This window comes from Camelus bactrianus, chromosome 11 (assembly GCF_048773025.1).
Source record: "Camelus bactrianus isolate YW-2024 breed Bactrian camel chromosome 11, ASM4877302v1, whole genome shotgun sequence".
Classification (NCBI taxonomy): Eukaryota; Metazoa; Chordata; class Mammalia; order Artiodactyla; family Camelidae; genus Camelus; species Camelus bactrianus.
In genome coordinates, this window is record NC_133549.1 from 40,554,474 (window position 1) to 40,574,886 (window position 20,413).

The following is a 20,413-nucleotide window of genomic DNA, read 5'->3' on the forward strand; positions in this document are numbered from 1 at the left end:
ATTCAACAGATAGGTACTATTTCCAGAGAATCCACCAACATGCTGCCAGGTACAGTTGTAGACTCTTAAGAGATCAGAAGCTGGGTCATCTCTGATCACTAGATGGGTAGTTCAGCCTGAGACATTTAGTGTTTTCCATTGATAAACCCCAGAGGAGCAGGAGCTGGAAGCTGGTGGCAAATTGGAGTTATTAAAAATTGATTTGTATGGGACCGTCTTTTTAGTGTCTTTTTTCCCCCACCCTTTATCTCTGTTACCCAGCACTCATTTCTCAAAGACAAAGTTAAGGTAATGTCTCAGGCACTGGTCTCATCTGGCTAGGGGCCCCTTTAGAGACTCTGTTTCTGAATCTCCTGTCCCTAATGGAAGCCAGTTCAATTCAGAAGTTGTAGTCTCCCTTGCCTTCTGGGTGGAAGGAGGGAAAAGAAAATCCTTTTACCTCCAAACTTGCTGTTGAGGCCAGTCGGCCTATTTGGGCTGTTTCTGGATTCCTGCCAGCCTTTCCTATGAAGTGATTAAGGGCTAGTCTAGGGCATGGTGCAATAAGCAAAGCCCTCCGTTGTAAAGACCCGTCTCTTGACCCATTTACACACCCATTCTAAAAACTGCAAACAGGAGTCCCATCCTTTCCTAGAGTTCAACCCCAAAAGGAGCTGCCTATACTCTGTCCGTGCCCCAGTGTGTATGGCAAGTCTGTGGAGAATCCTTCAGATTCAGGGGAGAGCCAGGAGCAGGGCATTGCTCCCAAAATAATCCCTCCTTCAGCTGCCCCTCTCATGCCTGAACTCCCACCACAATTCCTCCTGAGTTAATTGAATCAAGCCCTTGGAAATTAATCCATTTGAAGAGATTAAATGTGTTGGAGTCACTTTAGCTGAAGCTTTCAGTCTTGGCAGGTCATTCCTGCAGAGGAGCTGTTGGACAGGAAGGATTACCTGGGACACTGCCGCCATACCATCCAGACACATCAGACATTGCCACCACCATCCCCAAATCCTCACAATGGCTGGGGGGCTCATGGGCTAGGAGCCCAGGAAGCATCCTGGGAAAGGTCAGACATGTAGGATCAGCATTCAGTAGCCATTCCTGGGAGCCAGAGGTAGCCCAGCTCTATGCTAGCCCCTGGCTTCAGAAAAGAGGCTAATCTAAGGGAAGGGGGCTTCATAACAAGGGTATTTCTCCCCCACTCTTACCTGCATCCTGAAACCCCTCAGTCGTTCCCCAAATCTTCTGGAAAACAGAAGGAATCTAGGACAGGGCAGGTGACGGAAGAGAACAGGGCAGAAAAGTTGAAAGAAAAAAAAGGGGAGGAGGGGACAAAAGAGCTAGAAAGTCTTGAGAAACTGGCCTGGTTCACTCTTTTCCTTTTCTTCCCAGTTGGCCAACGAAGGTCATTAGATCAGGGAAGAAGGCACTCTTGAGAGTGAATGGGGCCCAGAGGCAGGGTCCTTAAGTGGGTGAGGGTTGGAGTCCTTCCAAGAGAAGAGAAAATTGTAGTCCACTGACCTGAGATAAGCCTGTATTAGAGGCTGGGTTGATCTTTGCGTCTCCAGCTCCCTTCAAGCAGGGTGGGCACTGATGGGGGCTACAGAGACTCATTCATGAGAGGAGAACAGCAGAAAAATAGGGGCTTACATGCAGACTGACAGGACAGGGGACTTAAACATACCCTGGCCAGGAGTGACGGTGGGAGAAGGAGTGCTGAGAATCTGGGGCGGGGATTTCTCATAGAGGGGCCTTTCTGGTCCTATTCCCTCCACCCCTAGCACCCAGGGCTTCAGGTTTGGTGGGGAGTGTTGCAGGAGAGTCAGTCTCCCTCCCAGCACTTAGCTCACCCTTTCACCGGGTGCCTCCCCCGAGCTGCAAAGAGGAGGGGGCGGGGGTAGGGGGAGCCAATCCCGGCAGCGCCAAAGGGGGGAGGTGGCGGTGACAGCCGCGGGGAGGGGGCGGGAGGAGAGAGGCTGCTCGGCTCCGGCTCCGTGCTCTGTTCCGCTCTGCTTCCGGCTCTGCGCTCACCTACTGCCCAAGCCTCCCGCTTCTGCCCCAGGATCCCCAGGTGGGCCCTAGACCCCCGGCCCCGGTCCCCAGACTCAGCCCCAGCCGGGACTCTCCCGGCCCCCAGCCCCGGCAGCGCGCTACGCCGCCAGGGGGCGCCGTGTGAGCGCCCCATCCCGGCCACCGGGCGCCCCCTCCCACGGCCCAGGTGGGACGGGAGGGGGGCGCCAGGGGCCATGCGGGGCCAGAGCCGTAAGGAGAGTTTGTCCGATTCCCGAGACCTGGACGGATCCTATGACCAGCTCACGGGTGAGTTGGTGGCACGGGGGTCGGGGGGAGGAAGGGTAGATTCCGTACCCCCAGACCCTTAAGCCTCTCTGACCCTGGCCAGTCCCTTACCCACACTCTGCCCCATTCCCAGGCACCCTCCTGTTTTGGGCAGCAGCACACTGAGGTTCAAAGCCTTGGGTCCTGCGGGGAGGAGGTGGGGGTTGGTTTCAGGGGAGAGCAGGCATGCAGGTGGGGAGAGGCAGCAGGTGTGGGCGTGTGTGACACAAGGCTAGGAGGGTGTCTAGAGTGGGAGGTGTTACGTGCATGAGCGCCTGTCATTCTTTGTGTCTATGTGTGTATATATGTGTGCGCCTCTCACAGCTGGTTGCCATGTGCCCTAGGCTTGGTGACAGCCAGGGTGAGTGTGATTGTGTGTGGCTGTGAAATTGTATGATCTTGTCAGATGTTTGAGTGAGGTTGTGTAGGACCCTGATTTGACTCATGAAGTTGTTTTGACCATGCATCTCTGTTCTGTGTGCAACTAACTGCGTGCTTTGAGTGTGTGATTATGTATGAAGTGGCATGTGACTACCAGTTTGTGTCAGGTCTTCACTTTATGGTGGTATGTCTCTTTCTTTGTAAGACTTTATGACTGTGAACTCCTGGGACAATCATTTGTTGAAGTGGTTTGTGTCGTGTTTTGTGATTGTGAGACTATGCGGATTATATGGGTGTTTGACACTGATTTTGTCCTTTTGTGTGGTGATGTCTGTAGTGTCTTACCCTTGCTACCTCTCTGGCTTCCTGGTGCAGAAGGGGGTCTTTAGTGCACACCACTGCTTCCCTACCTTTTCCACATATAGCCCAGGTGGACCCAAGGAGGGATTCTGGTGTCCATCTGCCCAGCCTGGGTGCCAGGAGAAGCCAGGTGCCTGGCTCCTGTGGGAAGGTTTTGGTTAATGCTGGGTCAGCCACCCTCCAAAAGTATTTAGAGATCATTCTTACAACTGAAGCTTCTTCAAACCCCAACAACCCTCCCAAAACTTCAAACTAGAGGAAAACACAGCCTCTTGACTCCCCTCCAGACCCAGAGGTAGAAGCTCTAGGCCTGGGCAGTGCCACGTGGCCTCCCATTGTAAGTATCCCCCCAAACCACTTTGCTGTCCAGGCATCCTCTCTCTCCCACACTGGGGAAGTATGTGAGACCAGTACATCTGTGCCTGTGCATATTCCTGGGTTTGGTAGGCAGATCCATGTGTTTGTGTGGGTGACTGTGTCACCTTGTGTGCATTTCCATGTACTTGTGTTTCTGTCTTATTGTGTAGCTTGCAGAAGAACTCCAATAGACATGGGAGGAGGGAGACTGTCTCACTTGTCTAACAAGCTGGGGAGGTGAAGGAAGGCCACGATCCTTCTGTCCTGCTCCGAGTGAGGTTAAGACTTGGGGATGGGGGAGAGGGCTAGGTTGTAATGCCTTGAAAAAGTGTCTCCCTGACTCACCCACCCTGAAGAAGTTGAATCCCTATGCCAAAACTCCCAGAAAGAGGAGCCCTTCCACTCAGGCGGCCCCAGGTGTGCCCTAGATGTGTCTCAAACCTGGATGGATTCTAAAGGTCCAGCTGACTAGCTCTGCTTTGAATTCTGTTCTCACCAACTCAGGATCCTTGAGAATAGTAAGAGTCTCAGGGCCCTCGTTAGCACCACATTAGTCAGTGTTTGCTTCCGTCTTTAATTGATTCTCCCTTTTAGTGGAATCATCCCTTCCCCACTTAGCTGTTTGAATCAGAGATTGGTTGGAGATGGGGAAGCACTTGCATTGGAAGATGCAAGAATGGAAGTGTGAATACCAGCTTTGTATGACTTGCTCTCTGGACCTTTCTTTTCTCATCTGTAAAATGGGAAATACTACTTCCTACCTGCCTTCCTCCCACGGGAAATAGTTCAAATCTTGACAAGCATCAAAAATCGTGTTCCACGTGATCAGCATCCTCGCCGTAGATAGCTCCACACACGACTTGGAAAGTAGAAATAAGACTGCCAGGAGCTCTCCTCTGGAAGAAGGGCTTATCTTGCAGTGGGAGATAAGTGGGGTTGGGAAGCCGGTGTTATGGCTCCGGGTGCTCTGAGACGCAGGAGCTGAAGCCTGAAGGGGAGTCGTTGTCCGCAGTGCTGAAGAGCGCGAAAGGCCGGGGGTGCAGTCAGACCATTCAATTTTCCAACGTTCCTTCCCTATTCTGCCGGGATTCCTGGGATCGGACTTGAGGGTATTCTTTGGCTCCAGTCACCTCGGCCTATCAGGCCGACCGGAGGGGGCGCCAAAGCCATACCTCAGGGCATCCTGGGTTGCTCTGGCAGCTTTTCTTCCCCACTCCTACCCCAGGCTCAAAACAAATCTTGGGGAGACCTTTAGGGGAAAAAAATCTGAGCCCCACTCCTCCCCGCATCTAACCCCTCCGGTCTTCCCAGCCCGGCAGGGCAGCTTGGCAGTGCGGCGGGGTGGGAAAGGCAGCGATAAGCGGCTGTCCTGTCCGAGCTGGAAGCAAAGAAAGGACTGGAGAAGATGAAGGAGTTGGGCCCTGACTGACCACAGTCAGATCTCGGGTCCCTGCTGGGATCTCCGGAGTCCTGTCCCTCTGGCCATAAACGTCGTTCCTTGGACTGGGGCGCCCCCATGTGGTCTTAGAGGAGGCATGGTTGTGAAGCTGATTCCAAAAGGGGATGTCGCCAAATCTAGTGGCAAGATTTCATGGAGTTCGAAGGTTGACTATCGCCTCGTAAATGTAGGATTTTCAGCCAAAAATGCGGGATCTGGGTTGGAGGGGTGGGATGCCCGTAGGCCCTCCCACCAATTTGAAAGCGTTAGTGGGTCCTGGAAAGGTTTACGATGGGTGAAACCAGATAGCGATGAGTCCAAGAAAGGTGTCTGGGCCAGGACTGTGGGGAGGGGGCTTCTCTTTGATGCATGTGGCTGGCAGTCCTCGTATGATGGGAGAGTGTGAACCCGCCAGATCAGGACACAGGGACACAAAACAGAAACAGCTACAAGAGAAAGCGATGATTCGATGCCAGAAGACAGAGACTGGTAGGGGCACATCCCTGCTGCTCCTTTGTCACCCTAATACACCGGTCAGTTCCTCCTCCTCCCTCCTGCTCTCTTCCATTGGTCCAGGAAGTATGAAAGTGTGGGAAGTTGCCATGACAACTGTGTCCTCTTACCCCTTCGCATCTCTGCCAAAATGGGAGGAGGAGGGGTGTGACAGCGAAGGAGGGAATGAAGTAGGCTATTAAAAGACAATGTTCATTCCCCCTCCAGCTCCTTTTTCAAAAACCGTGGGTGCCCCCCTTCCCCACCAGAAATTCAAGAAAACGTTCCTAGAGAAGACTGTGAAGAGAGTACGCGCTGCCCCTTGCCTCCACCCTCCTCCCGCCGCCCCAGTCTAGGAACTTTGGGGGCGGGTGCTTCAGATGAAGGGGCGAGGGTGAGTTCCCTTCGTGTGGCCTGGAGAAGACGGAGGTGGGGCGGTGTGGGGGGACTCTGCTGTCTGAGATCTTGGTCCTATGGGTCCCGCCCTCCCGCGCCGCCCACGCAGGGCCCACTCGGGTGGGGGCGGAGACCTGACCGCCGGGCCTTGGGGGCGGAGCTTGGCCACACTGCTCAAGGCTGGACCATGAACCGATGCCCCCGCAGGTGCCGGAGCCCGTTGGGGCAGGCAGCGCGATCCCTCTACCAGCTGGTGACTGGGTCGCTGTCGCCAGGTATGAGGAAGGGGGGAAGGAGCTGGACCCCTCAAAAAGTGAGTGAAATGGGATAGGAGCCTTGCCTAGGTGGGTAGAGAAAGGGCCACTCACAGAGATGGAAGGAGCAGGGTCCCTCAAAGAAAAGGGTTTAAAGGGCAAGACCACAACAGAAGTGAAGCTAGGGTCCCTTACTGAGAAAGTGGAGGACATAGGGATCTCAAAGAGGAAAGGAGAGGTGTCATCATGGTCCCTCAAATGGTGGAGGAGGGGGCAGGACTTCTCACTGAGAGCAGAGGTGGAGCCTCAAGTAGATGGAAGTAAGGGGCAAGGTCCCTCACAGGGACAGAAGGAGGAAGCTTGCAGCAGAGCAGGGAAAAGGCAAAGCCCTTTACTGAATTGCTTAGTTGAATGGGATCTTAAGATGACTGGAGTCAGTGTCCAGAAGGAAAAAATACTGAAGTGGGGCTGGACCAACATGAACTCAGCTAGTGAGTTTATACATGATGGGATAGATAGACTTGTGTGGCATAAGGATTGTATGTCTCCATTTTGTTTATCTCTGGGAGTCTGTATTAAAGGGAGTTGTGCATCACTAGGGTTGTGATTACTGGGGCTGTGTGTCCTGGAATTCTGTGACACTAAGACTGCATGCACCTGGAATTCTATGCTTTAGAGTTGGGTTGGGGGTTCCTGGGTCACACTGAGTTAGTTGTGTAGCCTTCAAAAGGTTATGCCTTGGTTTGGGATTTGTGGAACTTGTGACATGTGGATTGTGGGTATCACATCATAGTACTGCTGAGATTTACACACACCTCCACTTGGGTTTTTTTAGAGCTGCCTGGGCAGGACCCACAGAACCCAGCATCCCCTCCCAACCTGGCCTAGGGAGACCAAAACAACCTAGTCTTGTGGCATTCTGGGATCTGTAGTTCTCTGGCTGTCTCCATGGTATCCCTTCAGGCCCCTGGAGTATAAACAGGCCTCTCTTTATCATGTGCTCCCCAGAAGGAGGGGAGATGGGGCTGAATAGAGCCATGCTTGGATGTCTCTTGGGGAGCAGGTGTCCTCCAAGCCCCCTGCTTGGGCCTGTCTCCAGTGACAGATGGCTGGAGCCAGGCAGGGCCAGCTCTCAATCATAGCAGGCATGACTTCTAGGCCCTAAAATAGCCCCAAGGCCTAGGGAGGTAATTAATCACCTGATGCAGCTGGGGGCTGCTATGTCTTCTGGTCTGGCTGGGGATGGAGTGGGGCTGGAGGGCTGAGAAAAGGGTCTTCACTGACTGGGTTCTTCACTGGGGGAGCAAAGGCAGATGGGAAAGTGGGACAGCTACATAGTGTGGGTCCCCTTCATAAGGCAGTATTACTCTGGGTTTGAACTTCAGGAGGTAAATAACTAAATGACAGGTGTATCTCTGTGGTGAGATTTGAGGGGCTAGGGAGGGCTCATCTAATGCTTCAAGATAGTTTTCCCTTCAGCCCTCACTCTGCCTGAAGTGCTTCCATTAAGACTTCACTCCTTTGAGTGAAGAGCTAAGTGGCACAGCGATGCTTGAGGACAGAGCTGGGCAAGTTTCTCATAGGGCCCTAAGACTTGAGAGGTCTCTGAATTGGGGTGGAGGGAGAGCCTGAAAAACAACTTGCTCTTTCGCTTCCATCAGACCCTCCCACCAGAGGTCTGCTTGAGTTAAGACCTTGAGTCCTGTGAGGCTGGGTCAGGGTCTCTGAAGGTTGAGGGTGGGGGTGAGAGAGGGGAGAGGAGTGTCCAAGGACAGGGCAACCGGCTGCATGGTTGTCAATCTGTCCATCTGGGAATCAGCTGCTGTGCTGCCTCCTTTCAAATAGCCTGGCTTGGCATTCAAGGTTCCATGGGATCTGATCCTTTTTGGTCTTATCAGTCATAGCTCCCCCAATACAAAATTGAGCTGCACTCAGGATTCCTTGACACCTCCACACACATTGGAGAGACAGCCTGAGGGAGCTGGCAGATCACTGATTCTGATTCAAGTCTTGATTTATCCTTTATCATCTATCTTATCTTGGGAAAATCACTTATTTTAGCTTCAATTCCTTCATCTGCAAAATGGATATACTACTGCTCAATCTGACCATGTCAGCCGTAAACACAGAAATAATAAACCCTACCTCTGAGGGGTAACAGATAATATATGTAAAGTATCAAGGACACAAAATGTGCTCAATAAATATTGGTCCCTTTGTTAAGGTGGACTGTTGACATTTCAGCCATTCTTTAAGAACCAGCTCAAAAAATAACCTCTTCAAGATTTTCCTGGACTCCCAGTTAGAAAGCTTTTACTATACCTCATTTCATGGCCTGCCTAAGACAGTTCCTACCACATAGTCAGCACACAAAAAATATTTTTTGAATGAATAGATGACTGATAGTTCTCTCAATGGGCTGTCTCTCCCTAACCAGTGGGAGCCAGAACCCTGTTTGGTTCATCTTTGTTCCATGGGCACCAGCTCAGAGCCTGGCATTCAATTTGTGTAAGTCCAATTTTTAAACATCTTTGCCCTCTAGGGGCTTGGAATCTAGCTGAGGAAACAGGACTGATCCAGAAAGATCTGAGTTCAAATTTGCAAAATCTCCTCTTAGCTAGGTGACCTTGAACAAATTCCTTTACCTCTCTGGGCCTCGTTTACATTATCAGTGAAATGGGCACAATACTATTCACTCTACCTACCTCATGGGGTTGTCATGAGAAGCCATTGAAATAGCAATGTTTGTGGAAATGCTTTGTAAATTGTTAAGAGCTGTAGAAATGTAAGGAGGGGAGTGTCATGTTATTACTAATGGCAGCAAACACTTATAAGCAGTTACTCTGTGCTAGGAGTTATGCTAACAGCTTTCCACATATTAATTCATTTAGGAGGACTTAGCAACCATATGAGGTAGGAAGCTGAGACACACAGAGACTAAGAACTCACCCTGTGAATTGCAAGTGGCAGATCTGGGATTTGAACCCAGGAAGTCTGCCACCCTTGCCCACACTATTACCTACCATGCTAAGCTGCCTCCTTCTACTGTTCCCACTCATAACATCACAGACTTAGGTGATGAGTTTTGAGGGCCCACCAATGAGTTCAGTAGCATTTCAGGTAGCTGGGAGCCCACAAGGGCGAGAGGCTCTGAAGGGAAGGGAATTTAAGCTGCCTCTAAAGGACAGGTAAGAACTGTAGGCTAGAAAGAGCACAGGAGGGATGGCATTTCAGGCAGATGGAATAGCAGGAGCAAAGACACAGAGACAGCACCTAGTTTGGTGTATTTGGGGGACAGTGAGGAGGCCAAACTGGCTGGAAAAGAGATCTGCTGATGAGGGTAGGGGGAAGGGTATTAAATGTCAGACATAGATTTTGGACAGTGAAAGGGGGATACATGGTCAGCTCATCTGTAAGCCTGTAACCTCCAAAGGTGTGAGAAACCAAAAACAGTCTCTGAGTTTACTTCTTTGGGGGCGGGGTGGGAGTGGCAAGCAGAGGACCACACCTGCCTGAGGCATGCCCTCCTTCCCAGTCTTTTCCACTCCTTCCCAGTCTTTTCCACATCTTCCCAAGGATGTGGGAGAGGGAAGGGTAAGATAGGGTGTGAGATGGATGCCTGACCCCCCAGTGGTATCCATGTAGAACTGCAGATCAGTGAACCTCTAATGAAGCATGGCCCCCATCCTCACCCCCACCCCACAACTGGGGCTGAAACACACCCATACCAGAGCTGGACAAGGTGGGAGGGCTCCCTCTGGGGTTAATCCCCTAAACTGGGCCTCCTAGGTGGGCAAGCCATCTAAGAAGGGAGCCAGTGTAGTGAGGTCAGACTGGATTAAAGCTGAGGCTCTGATACTTCTTGATCTTGGAGATTTACTTAACCTCTTTCTGTCTAGTTTCCCCACCGGTGATGTGGGGACAGTAGTACCTTCTTCATAGGTTTATTGTGACAATTCAGTGTGATAATGCCTGTAAGCACATAGCACGTTGTCTAGCACACAGTGAGTGTTCCAGTCTTTAGCCAGCTGTGGCAGGACCCCAGAGGCACTTGTCTTCTGGCTCACAGTCTCTGCAGGCCTCTCCCTGCACCCCCTACACACACACCATCATCCCCACCACTACCACCAGGAGGGAGCAGGGAAGATGGGGAGGGGCTCCAGGAATACTCCAGGGCTCCAGGGTGGCTCCCTTGGAAGGCTCAGATTTCCCTCCTACCCTGGGCTTTTCCATCAGCTCAGTAACAATTCCCAAAGAGCAGCCAGGAGGGCGAGAAGAGCACATCCCTCATCCTCTCCCAAGGAGCTTGAGTCTCTGGGTCCCAGAGGCAGCTGCAGTAATTCTCCTCCCAGTGATAGGGCTAAGCAACCTTTTTCCTACTCAGACTATTGTAACTAATCCCACCTCCCATGGGCCTCAGTTTCCCTGTCTGTAACCTGTGGGAAGAGAGTGCTTCCCACATCACAGTCTCTATGGCAACCTTGATCGATGTGGGTGGTGTCCTCCTGATGGGAGAGGTCACTGCCTTCTCCCCCTTTATATTCTCAGTTTCATGCAGATGCAATTACACAACCACCATAGACCCATGCTTCTAATCACAGGACATATCCATACCAGTCTTCAGACCCACATGCCACAACCCTGCTAAAATACAAACCTCACACCCCATACACACTCGGAAGTACTCCAGTACACTCTCACACACACATACTATAGATACCCAGGTCACAGACCTGTATACACCAGACACACACCTAACAGACAGATGCTCACTCCTGTGCAAACACACAGAGACATATGTAAGAGGAGGTACACACACTCTCCATACAAACACAGAAATGTACACACAAGAAAACACCCAGACACCCATAACGCTTTCTGACCCGCACATCTATTACTTATGCATGTGCAGCTCATACTTTCTCTCACACACACACTGCCTTTCTCTACCTTCTCTCTAAGCCCAGCTCCTCTGGCTGCCCCTTCCCTTTGGCAAAGATTAGCCACAGGGTTTCTGGGGGAAGCTGCCCTCAGGGACAGGGGCAGGTCACTGCCCCCCTCCTCTGGCTTCGCCTGGCCTGGCCCATATCCTTCAAGCCAAAGGCTTCTGAGGAGATACCAGTGCAGAGGCTGAGGTGGCCCCGTGAAGAGGAAGAGGCTATGGCTGGGAGGCTGTGGCTGGGAGGCGTGTGGGGAGGCGGGGTTGGGGGGAGGGGGAGGAGATCCTGGGAGGGAGAAGGGGAGGGAGGCTGCAGGCAGTCCTACTCAGGCTGGGGAGCCCGCGGGGCAGGTGGTGTGGGTAGGACTGGCCAGCGTGTCTGAGCCTCAGCCTGTGGGGCCATGCCCCAGGCCCACCATGAACCTGGAAGGGCTGGAGATGGTCGCTGTGCTTGTGGTCCTCGCTCTGTTTGTCAAGGTCCTGGAGCAGTTTGGCCTCTTTGAGCCTGTCTCCTTGGAAGGTAACCCAGGTGTCTGGGCATGTCTGTCTGGTCTGTTGGCTGGAGGGATAGCGGCTGGCAGGACTGTGGAGGGATTACTCTGGCCTTATGACTCACTTGGGGGCTGCAGGGGTGAGGAGGTTAGTGATGGGGTGGGACATCTGGGGGAGGGGAGGAGGGGAGTTAGGGGAATAGGACATCTGGGAGAGGTAAAGAGGGGGACTCGTAGATCTGGGGGAGGTGAGGGAATCTGGGGGAGTGGGTGTCTGAGGGAGGTGAAGCCCAGCATGGGAGGGCTAGAGTTGGGGGGAGGAGTATCTGGGGGACATGAGGAGAAGTCTGGAGACGGGCAGGGGTACCTGGAGAGGAAGGAAGTTCCAGAGATCCTGAGACAACACCAGACTTCTGGGGAGTCCCTTTTGTGGTCAGGGACCCACAATGGCTCTGAAGATGTGTGTGACTCTCCACACCTCCATCCCTCAAGTGTGGGTTACAGAGTGCATGTGGACTCAGTGTGTGAGAGATACAGGGGGTGTGGCTGTGTGTTCATGTGTGTGAGGAAGGACAAAATGTGTGACTACTTGGGCCTGTATGTATGACAGGGGTGTGATTTAATGTGTCTGAGTGACAAAGTGTGTAGCTTTATGCGATCGCGGATGTGACTGTGCCTCAGAGGCATGGGGCGTGAGGCTGAGCTTCTTTGGGTATCTGATTATGTGGGGGGCTGTTCCCACAGTTCCCTGAGGATATACCAGCTTCATACCCAAGTTGAGGGAGGGGGGTAGGTTCGGAGGGACAGGAGTCGGAACACTGTGAATGAGACATTTATAGATCAGCTCTGGCAGGAGAGTGAGGAGGGATCAGATAAAGGACCCTGCTTCCTAAGCTCCCTTGCCTCTCCTAGCTCCTCTTAGGAGGGCAGAATGGGCTCCAGGGCCTAGACATTGGGAGTGGGAAGTAGATTCTCTGCCCCACCCCAAAGTTAAGTGGAGAGATCGATACTGGAGGTCGGGATAACACGTTTTGCCTTCCCCAGGGAGTTTTGGCCTCTCCCTCTTTTCACACCAAGAACTGTGCAGCTCCAGTTCCACTGGGGACAGGAAAACAGGCAAGAACCGTGGTAAGAGGGCTGCAGGGTAGACACCTGGGAGAACTGAAAAGATGTGAAAGGAGCTGGGGACAAATGGAAGGCCCATGAATTGCCTGCCCTAGGGTTTAGTAAGAGCAGAAAACTCCTAGCCTACCCTCCATCTGCTGCTGCATTTATTGGGGTAGGGTGGGGAGCAGAGATTGGTCCTGGATGAACTGGGATTCATACAGTCCTGAAAAGATGAAGTCAGCTGGCCTGTAACTTGCCATCTCCTTTAGACTATTTGGTGGGAAGCAGGGGTCATCCAGGAAACCCAGACATCCAGTGTGCTGAAGACATCCCCTTTTTCTTCCTACCTTCAGAGCCTGGAGGAGATTGAGTCCTTGAAACAGGCAGGGGACCAGATATTTGGGATATGTGAAGAGGAAGAGGTTGGGAGAGGAGGGAGAGCTATCCTCCAGTCCAGTGGCGACAACACCACCGGAGGCCCCAGGCACAATCCGGCTTCGGGAAACCAAAGTCCAGGCTAATGGAGCCCTGGGCCAGGGGCCAGGCCGCCATCGATCCCCTACCCAGCCCACAGCCTCCCTCCCACCTCTCCATAGCTCCTGTGGGGGAGCAGGGAGAGAGGACTATGGGAGGGAGAGGAGGCCTTGAGCAGCTATCTCCTGGGAGCAGAGCACTGTCCTGAGGGTGGAGCCTGGCTTGGGAGCGGGGCCTGTGAGGGAGCTGGGGTGCCAATCTACAACTAAAGGAAGTTGGGCTCCTCCAGCAATGGACTTCAGTGTGCCAGGTTCACTGAACTCTGGCCGGTGGGTGCAGCCCAGAGACAGACACATACGTGAGTGCGCGCACACACACACAAAGGTGGAGGGTCTCCCTGGGATGCAATTAGAGCTGTAGGACATATGTGTAAATAAGAGGAAGTGAGGCGAACTGTGATCAGTGGGCTCTGGGTAGTCCCACATACTCATCCCCAAGGTCTGTCATTGCCTCAAAGTTCGCTATCATTTCACCTTCAAAGAGTAAGCCACACTGGGAAGGACAGGGAAGGGACACACCTTTATGGTGGATGAGTTAGATGATGAGGAACTCTGTTCCATTGGCAGGAAGATTCTAGGTGACTTGCATGAGGGGTTACAGGAAAAAGTGGGTGCATCTTGGGCAAATGCGGGTTCCGTGCATGAGGTGCAGTCTTAGGTGTCTGGGTGCCATGGGCACCTAAGTCACAGTATGATATGGGTATGTGTCGTGGTGACCTTAATATGTCATGGTGACCACACTGTGCCTTTGTGTCCCAGGGTTGTTCTGTGTTCTTTTGTGGTTTGATCATGCTGTGTTTAAGACGGTCTTTATGTGTCCTTACGTGTGTGTCATATTTTTTCTAGGTCAGTCATATTTGTATGTTTGTATTAAGGAATACTAGGTCAGAGTGGGTCTGTCTCTGTGTGTGTGCATGTGGATGTGAGTGAGTTACTGGGTATCGAGCTGCCACTGTATGGGGTCCATCCCCTAGTGATTTATCATTCTATGTGTCATTATACACGTCTGTCACTGTATATGTGTGTGTGTTGAGAGAGGCATTCCTGCCCAGGCAGTCTTTAGGTTGGACATCACTCTCAGAGGTCCAGCTATAGCACTGGAGCCAAGGCACTGGGTCAACAAAGACTGAGGTCAGTGCCACTTCCCTTGCTGGCCCCCTCCCTGTCCCCGGCTAAGTCCCTTTATACAAGGTGCCCGAGCCACCTTGGTGGACTTTCCATGCCTGTGAAACCCACTGGACTCCCCTAACTGACCCCAGCTACCCTCGTCATTACCCCTCCCCCGTCTTCCCCCAACACCCACCCCCAGCCGGGTCAATTTATGATGGTGGGGAGGGTACAGGGAACAGAGGGACAGCGGAGGTTAATGTACCTTCCTGGGGTCTTCTCTCTTCCCAGGCCACCCTCCAGGGCCCACTAAAAAAGCGCTGAAGCAGCGGTTCCTCAAGCTGCTGCCTTGCTGCGGGCCCCAAGCCCTGCCCTCAGTCAGTGAAAGCAAGTGCCTCTCCTGTGCTTCCGGGGGCGGGGCTGTACGTGTGTGGGCGTGGCCAGTGTGAGGGGAGCCGGTGCGCGTGCGTGTGTGTGTGTGAGCGCGACCAGTATGGCAGAGGTGGGCTGGGCACTGGCTGGCCTGAGTGTGAGGGGGCGTAGCTACCGAGTGCAGACCGGAAAGTGTGAGTGTGATCAGTTTGGGGGCGGAGCCTGAGTGTGGGCAGTCTTTGGTCTGTTAAATGGGCGGGATCTGGGTGTTTGGGCGTGGTGTTTGTGGCGGGGCTGAGGCGACTCTGAGCCTGTGTGGGTGTGCCCAGTGTGGCAGGGGCAGAACCAGGCGGCTGTGAAGGTCTTTGCGTGGCTTCGCTGGGGTTAGTGTCTGGCTGCCGGTCCCGTGCCTGGGCATGTTTTGAGCCTTGAGATGTAGGTAGCCAGTGCCTAGACTAGATGGATGCAAGTGTAGGGGTGGAGCCCGTCTTTCTCCAGATGACAGGATACTTGAGTTTTCTAGTCCTAGCCTGGTCCCCAGTTGAGTGACCTTGTTTTGTCTGTAGGCTTGTTTTCTCATTTGGGTCTTGCCCACCTCATAGGATAACACTGCATTTTGCAAACTATAGAGGCCCAGTTTGTAGTCATTATTTGACAGTGTCTTTATGTTTGATTCCTCTGTGTCCCACATGGGAGTAGACTTGGAAAAAGGAGAGGTGTCATGTGCCTGGGGTCAGATTCGTGTGTGTCTATGCTCATTCGTTACGTTGCCTTTGGGCGCGGGGTTGGGGTGTGTGCATTGTAATAACATGCAGGTCTGTGAGATTTGCTGAGTGTGAGGGGCGAAGTGTGTGTAGTCGGCTGGGTCTTCCGCTTTCTCGGTGACAGTTCGCTCCCTTCAGCATTAGCCGCCCCAGCCTCCCTCCGCCCCCACAGACCCCGCCCGCTGGACCCAGGTGACTTACTCTCCTGGTAGGGGCGGGGGCGGGAGACTTGGGGAGCTGGGGTGGGGGCACTTGCCTGGGGACTGGATGTTGGGAACTGGGGCGGGGCTGAGATGGGCCGGGGGTGTGGCAGGAGCCGTATGGGTGGGGCTTGGCTGGAGCTGGGCGGGGCATGGCTCAGGCATGGCTGGGATAGGTGGGCCTTGGCTGGAGGGAAGGATTCGGGCTGGGCAAAGGTGGGGCTGGGCGGATCTGAGTTGGTCAGAGAAGGCCCAGAACTCAGATGCCTCCTCTCCAACCTATTTTTCCTACTCCTGCCTTTCTGGGACGAAGATGGGGCTGAGGGGCCTTCCCCTCCAACCAAGGATCAAGGACCCAAGGGCCAGCGCTGACTCAGACTCCTGGCTCTGGGGCAGGCCTGGCCTTGGGCTTGGCCCACTAGTGGACCTCAAAGCATCTTCTCTCCTTGCCTTGATGTCCTTAGTTCAGGGTCCAGGGAAATAGCAGGCTGGTCTCTGGAGTCAGAGATGGGGGAATGGATGGTTCAGTGATTTTGAAGAGGGGTCGTGGGGGCCGGGCCTGAGGCGCGGCTGTACCCCACAACCGCCCCCACCCCGCAGACAGCGTGGAGGATGAGTTTGAACTGTCCACTGTGTGTCACCGGCCTGAGGGTCTGGAGCAGCTACAGGAACAAACCAAATTCACGCGCAAGGAATTGCAAGTCCTGTACCGGGGCTTCAAAAACGTGAGTGCAAAGCTGAGCCAAACTGGGTGAGGGATGGAGCAGCAGGGGCAGGACCTATCCAGGAGTTTTCAGAAAGGTTGCCCTGGTTGCTTTGGGGAGTGAAAGGGAAGGGGAGGGGAGGGGACAGCCCCCCTTCCCCATAGATCGAACTTCTAGATGGGGGTTCTAGCCGGTTTGAGAAGGTGTGAAGCCTATAGATTGGCCTGTCAGTTCTGTATTTTTTATTTGTGTGCTGGGGAGAAATTTTACCTCCAGTAGAAAAGCTATGTGGTGAGACCCCTGGAGACAAGAAGATTTCCCCTTTCTCTGGGAGTCTCTGAACACTAGAGTAGGGGATGGGGAGGGCGGGGAGGGGTGAGTGGAAGGGGTTTTTGTCTCTTTCTTCAGTCTGGTTTCCCTCCCCCTGCCTCCCCAGGAATGTCCCAGTGGAATTGTCAATGAGGAGAACTTCAAGCAGATTTACTCCCAGTTCTTTCCTCAAGGAGGTAAGGGTTTGAGTCCTGAGAGGAAGCAGCTATCCATCTCTAAGCTGAGGCAGGGAGAGGTTCTGGAGGGACTGGAAATGCCAAGTGAATGGGGTTTGAGGAGCCGCATAGAGGTAGGAAGTCCTCTCCTGTCTGGAAGCCAAGCTTACTCATCTACATTTATCCTACAGACTCCAGCACATATGCCACCTTCCTCTTCAATGCCTTTGACACCAACCATGATGGCTCAGTCAGTTTTGAGGTAAGCTGAAGGAGGTGGGCCAGGGACGCCTGTTTCCTGGGGCTTCAGGGCCAGCATCTATGGGACAAACCCAGAGAGATGGTTGGATGAAGGGTATCTGAAGACCCATTTCCCCCCTGCCTCCTTCCTAGGACTTTGTGGCTGGTTTGTCGGTGATTCTTCGGGGAACCATAGATGACAGGCTGAACTGGGCCTTCAACCTGTATGACCTCAACAAGGATGGCTGCATCACCAAGGAGGTGTGAGGCAACTGAAGAGCTGGAGGGGCTGTATGTGTGTGAGGAGGTGCAAAGGGCCCATAGGAGGGAAACGTGACCCACATAAGCGTCACCAGCAAGGGGTGAGGTCTGCCCTAGGCCCTAGGCCTTCCGGTTTGGAGGCTGGAGGCTCTGAGGAGGGATCTTCTTCTCTCTTGGCCTAACAGGAAATGCTTGATATCATGAAGTCCATCTATGACATGATGGGCAAGTATACATATCCTGCACTCCGGGAGGAGGCCCCAAGAGAACATGTGGAGAGCTTCTTCCAGGTGCCTGGGACTGGGTAGGCTGGGTTTTGGAGTGAAGGGAAGGAGGTAAGGTCCCAGCAGGGAATTTACCCAAGTTCTGCCTGCCTTTCTTCTGCCATCCCTCCCGTTTTCCCTACCTGACTACCTTTTTGCAGAAGATGGACAGGAACAAGGATGGTGTGGTGACTGTCGAGGAATTCATTGAGTCTTGTCAAAAGGTACAGGCCCTGCCCTCATTTCCCTGGTCTGGACTCAGGGCCTGATTCAATGATGTAGCAGAAGACCCCTCTGAGCAGAGTACCATCTCCCTAACTCACCCCCACTCCTGAATCCTATTTCCTCACAACTTGAGGAGGCCTGTCCCTTCCCCACTTCTCTGGGTATCTCCTTCCTCACTGCCTCTCTGTCTCTGAATGTCCCCATTTCTGACTCAATGTCCCTTTCCCTGTCTCTGATAAGCTCTTTTTTCTTTCTTTCTCTCCAATCTGCTTCTCTCCCACCATGGCTACAGGACGAGAACATCATGAGGTCCATGCAGCTCTTTGACAATGTCATCTAGTTCCCCAGGAGAGGGGGTCAGTTGTCCTGGGTGACCATGCTCTATCCCTAGTCCAGGTGGACCTCACCCTTCTCTTCCCAGGTCTGTCCTCATCCTAGCCCTAGTCTGGGGGTTGTAGGAAGCCAAGAGCCTGGGGATTCAGTGGTCCAGATTGCTGGAGCTGAGGTGGCCAGGGAGTGGGCAGAGTTTCTCTGTAGGGTGTTCCCAACTTCCAACAGCTCCCACCCCCTTCCTGTCTGAAACTCAGTGCTGAGGGTGCCTGTGTTACAGGAATTGAGTGCTCCTAACCCTCCCACCCGAGAAACCACAACACTAGACAAAATGTCTCCTGCTATGGTGCTTTCCCCATCCCTGATCTCATAAACATTTCCCCTAAGACTCCCTTATCAGAAAGGCTGTTTTGTCCTTGGCACTGACTGGCCTTTCAGACCAGGGCCTTTGAGAGCCCTGTAGGAGGGGAACAAGAATGTAGAAGGAGTAATCTTGGGCCTGAGCCAGTGATTAGGTCCTAGGAAGTGGCTGGGGTAGAGAGCAGAAAGGCCTGGGGATTGTCAGGGAGAGCATGCCAGACTACAGCTTTGAGCTCTACAGGTCTGCCACTCAAGCCATCAGAATATGAGGTTCCAGGCTCTTCAGAAGACCTTGTTTCCTTGGAAATACCCCAGAAATTTTCCATACTCCTCAGTACCCCAGGAGAGCCTGAGATCCTGGTGTCTGGCTCATCCTTGGAATTCCTTCCCTCCTTCCTTTCTGTTTGTATGGTGGTGGCGGCAGCAGGGGGAACATGGGCAGGAGCTGTCCTGGCTGATACCTGCCAGAGTTTCAGCCTACCCTCTCTGATGGCTACAAGTTTTCATTTGCCATTTCCTCTAGACTTGGAGGCACAGAGTGAGCCAGGGACCACACAGTGGATGCCTTAGAAGAAAAGGGAAAGGAGGCAGGCATAGCATTTGAACCCAGTGTGGGGGCATTTATTAGAATCTTTGATCTACCCAGGCTCTCTTCCTGCCCCCCACATAGCCTCCTCATTTCCCACCTAGAGTCTCCTGTTGCTCTAATCAGTCTACCCAGAGATGCCCCTGAGCACACCCTGAAGGCAGGGGCCATAGGACCTAGGTCCCACCTCACTGTCAGCACCCCTGCCATGCTGCCACCCCTTAATATATCTGCTTGTCCCATTTAGCTCACCCTCCCAGTCAGCCATGATCTGAGGGGGAGGGCCCCCAAGGAACCCCCTTTCCCATCAGAACACTGTTGACTGCTTTGCATTTTTGGCTCCTCTGTATATTTTGTAAAATAAGAAACACACCAAATCCAATAAAACACAATGGCTATGCATAGGCTGCTGTCTCCGCCTTTTTGTCCCTCCTACCCCACACATAACTCATACCCCATAGTTCATACACCTGCAGCCTTTTAGATCCCAAAGAAAATGCCTCCTTTCCCATAGTATGGCCATCCCTTGGCAGGAGACCAAGACACAGGTTCTGGAGTGGTTGGAAACCTACTGGACTTCAGAGAGGCCCCCAAATCTTCCTCCCATATCCTTAGAGGAGACAAAGAGACAGGATATTGATGTCCAGAAGACTATGCCAAGCTAGACATTCTTTAGAAGTTGAATCAAGAATTTCTAATTTACAGACATTTAATTTCAAAATGGTTTCTTTTGAGAGGGGAATTCCCTTTAGTTTCTAATTAAAGTTCCTTTGTATAAACATCCCAACCTTGCCTCCAGTGTAGGCATACATTTGTGTCTGTACCCCAGCCAAGAATGATGGGGGATCAGATGGAGAGGACCCAGGGCAGGTCACCATGGAGAAGGTGACACAAAGGGTAATAGAGACTTCCTGTGTAGGGTAGAAACATACTTTGTTCTGCTTCTGGAAAGAGGCCACCAATGGTAAGTTCCTCTCATCCTTTCTCTAGGGCACCATTACATGGTGACTAAGCTTCACCATTCATAGAAGGGGGATCAGGCCTTCTCTTCCAACACTGTACACAATGACAAGGTCAAGGGAGTGGTATGGTGTCCAAGAAACAAAACCTTACTTTCAGAGTCCATCATTCTTTCTTCAGTGTTCCCTCTCACATCATCACAAACTAACTGCTCCTTAGGTCCTTGGGTTTCTTTGGGTCATAACCCCTCTGAGATCTAATGAAAGTGGTGGCCCCACTATCCAGAAGAACAAAAAAAGCAAGCACACTTTTCCATATATTTTTGTGTCCCTGAAGCCCATCCATGGGCCTTAAGTTAAGAACCTATAACCTAGCCTACCTCTCAGCCTTCCATTGTACAGAAGAGGAAACAGGCTCAAAGAGGGCAGAGGACTTGCTCAAGGTCACCTGATGAATTTATAGGAGAATTGAGACTAGATCCAGTCT

General features: G+C 52.6%; 1 protein-coding gene across 6 annotated transcripts; it reads left to right on the forward strand.

Annotated features, from left to right (window-relative positions):
* The first annotated feature begins 359 nt into the window (after positions 1 to 359).
* Positions 360 to 19,373, forward strand: KCNIP2 (potassium voltage-gated channel interacting protein 2). 6 transcript variants are annotated; one of them, XM_045507511.2, is made up of 10 exons: positions 360 to 2,304; positions 14,469 to 14,564; positions 15,407 to 15,505; positions 16,114 to 16,238; positions 16,654 to 16,723; positions 16,894 to 16,964; positions 17,096 to 17,203; positions 17,389 to 17,493; positions 17,628 to 17,690; positions 17,984 to 19,373. In XM_045507511.2, the coding sequence occupies exons 1-10, from the start codon at positions 2,232 to 2,234 to the stop codon at positions 18,029 to 18,031; spliced, it is 858 nt and encodes a 285-aa protein (XP_045363467.2). In that variant the 5' UTR covers positions 360 to 2,231; the 3' UTR covers positions 18,032 to 19,373. The 6 variants fall into 6 exon arrangements, with proteins under 6 accessions (XP_045363467.2, XP_045363465.2, XP_045363466.1 ...); XM_045507509.2 differs by having other exon boundaries at positions 15,452 to 15,505; XM_045507510.2 differs by lacking the exons at positions 14,469 to 14,564; positions 15,407 to 15,505.
* Positions 19,374 to 20,413: the final 1,040 nt, after the last annotated feature.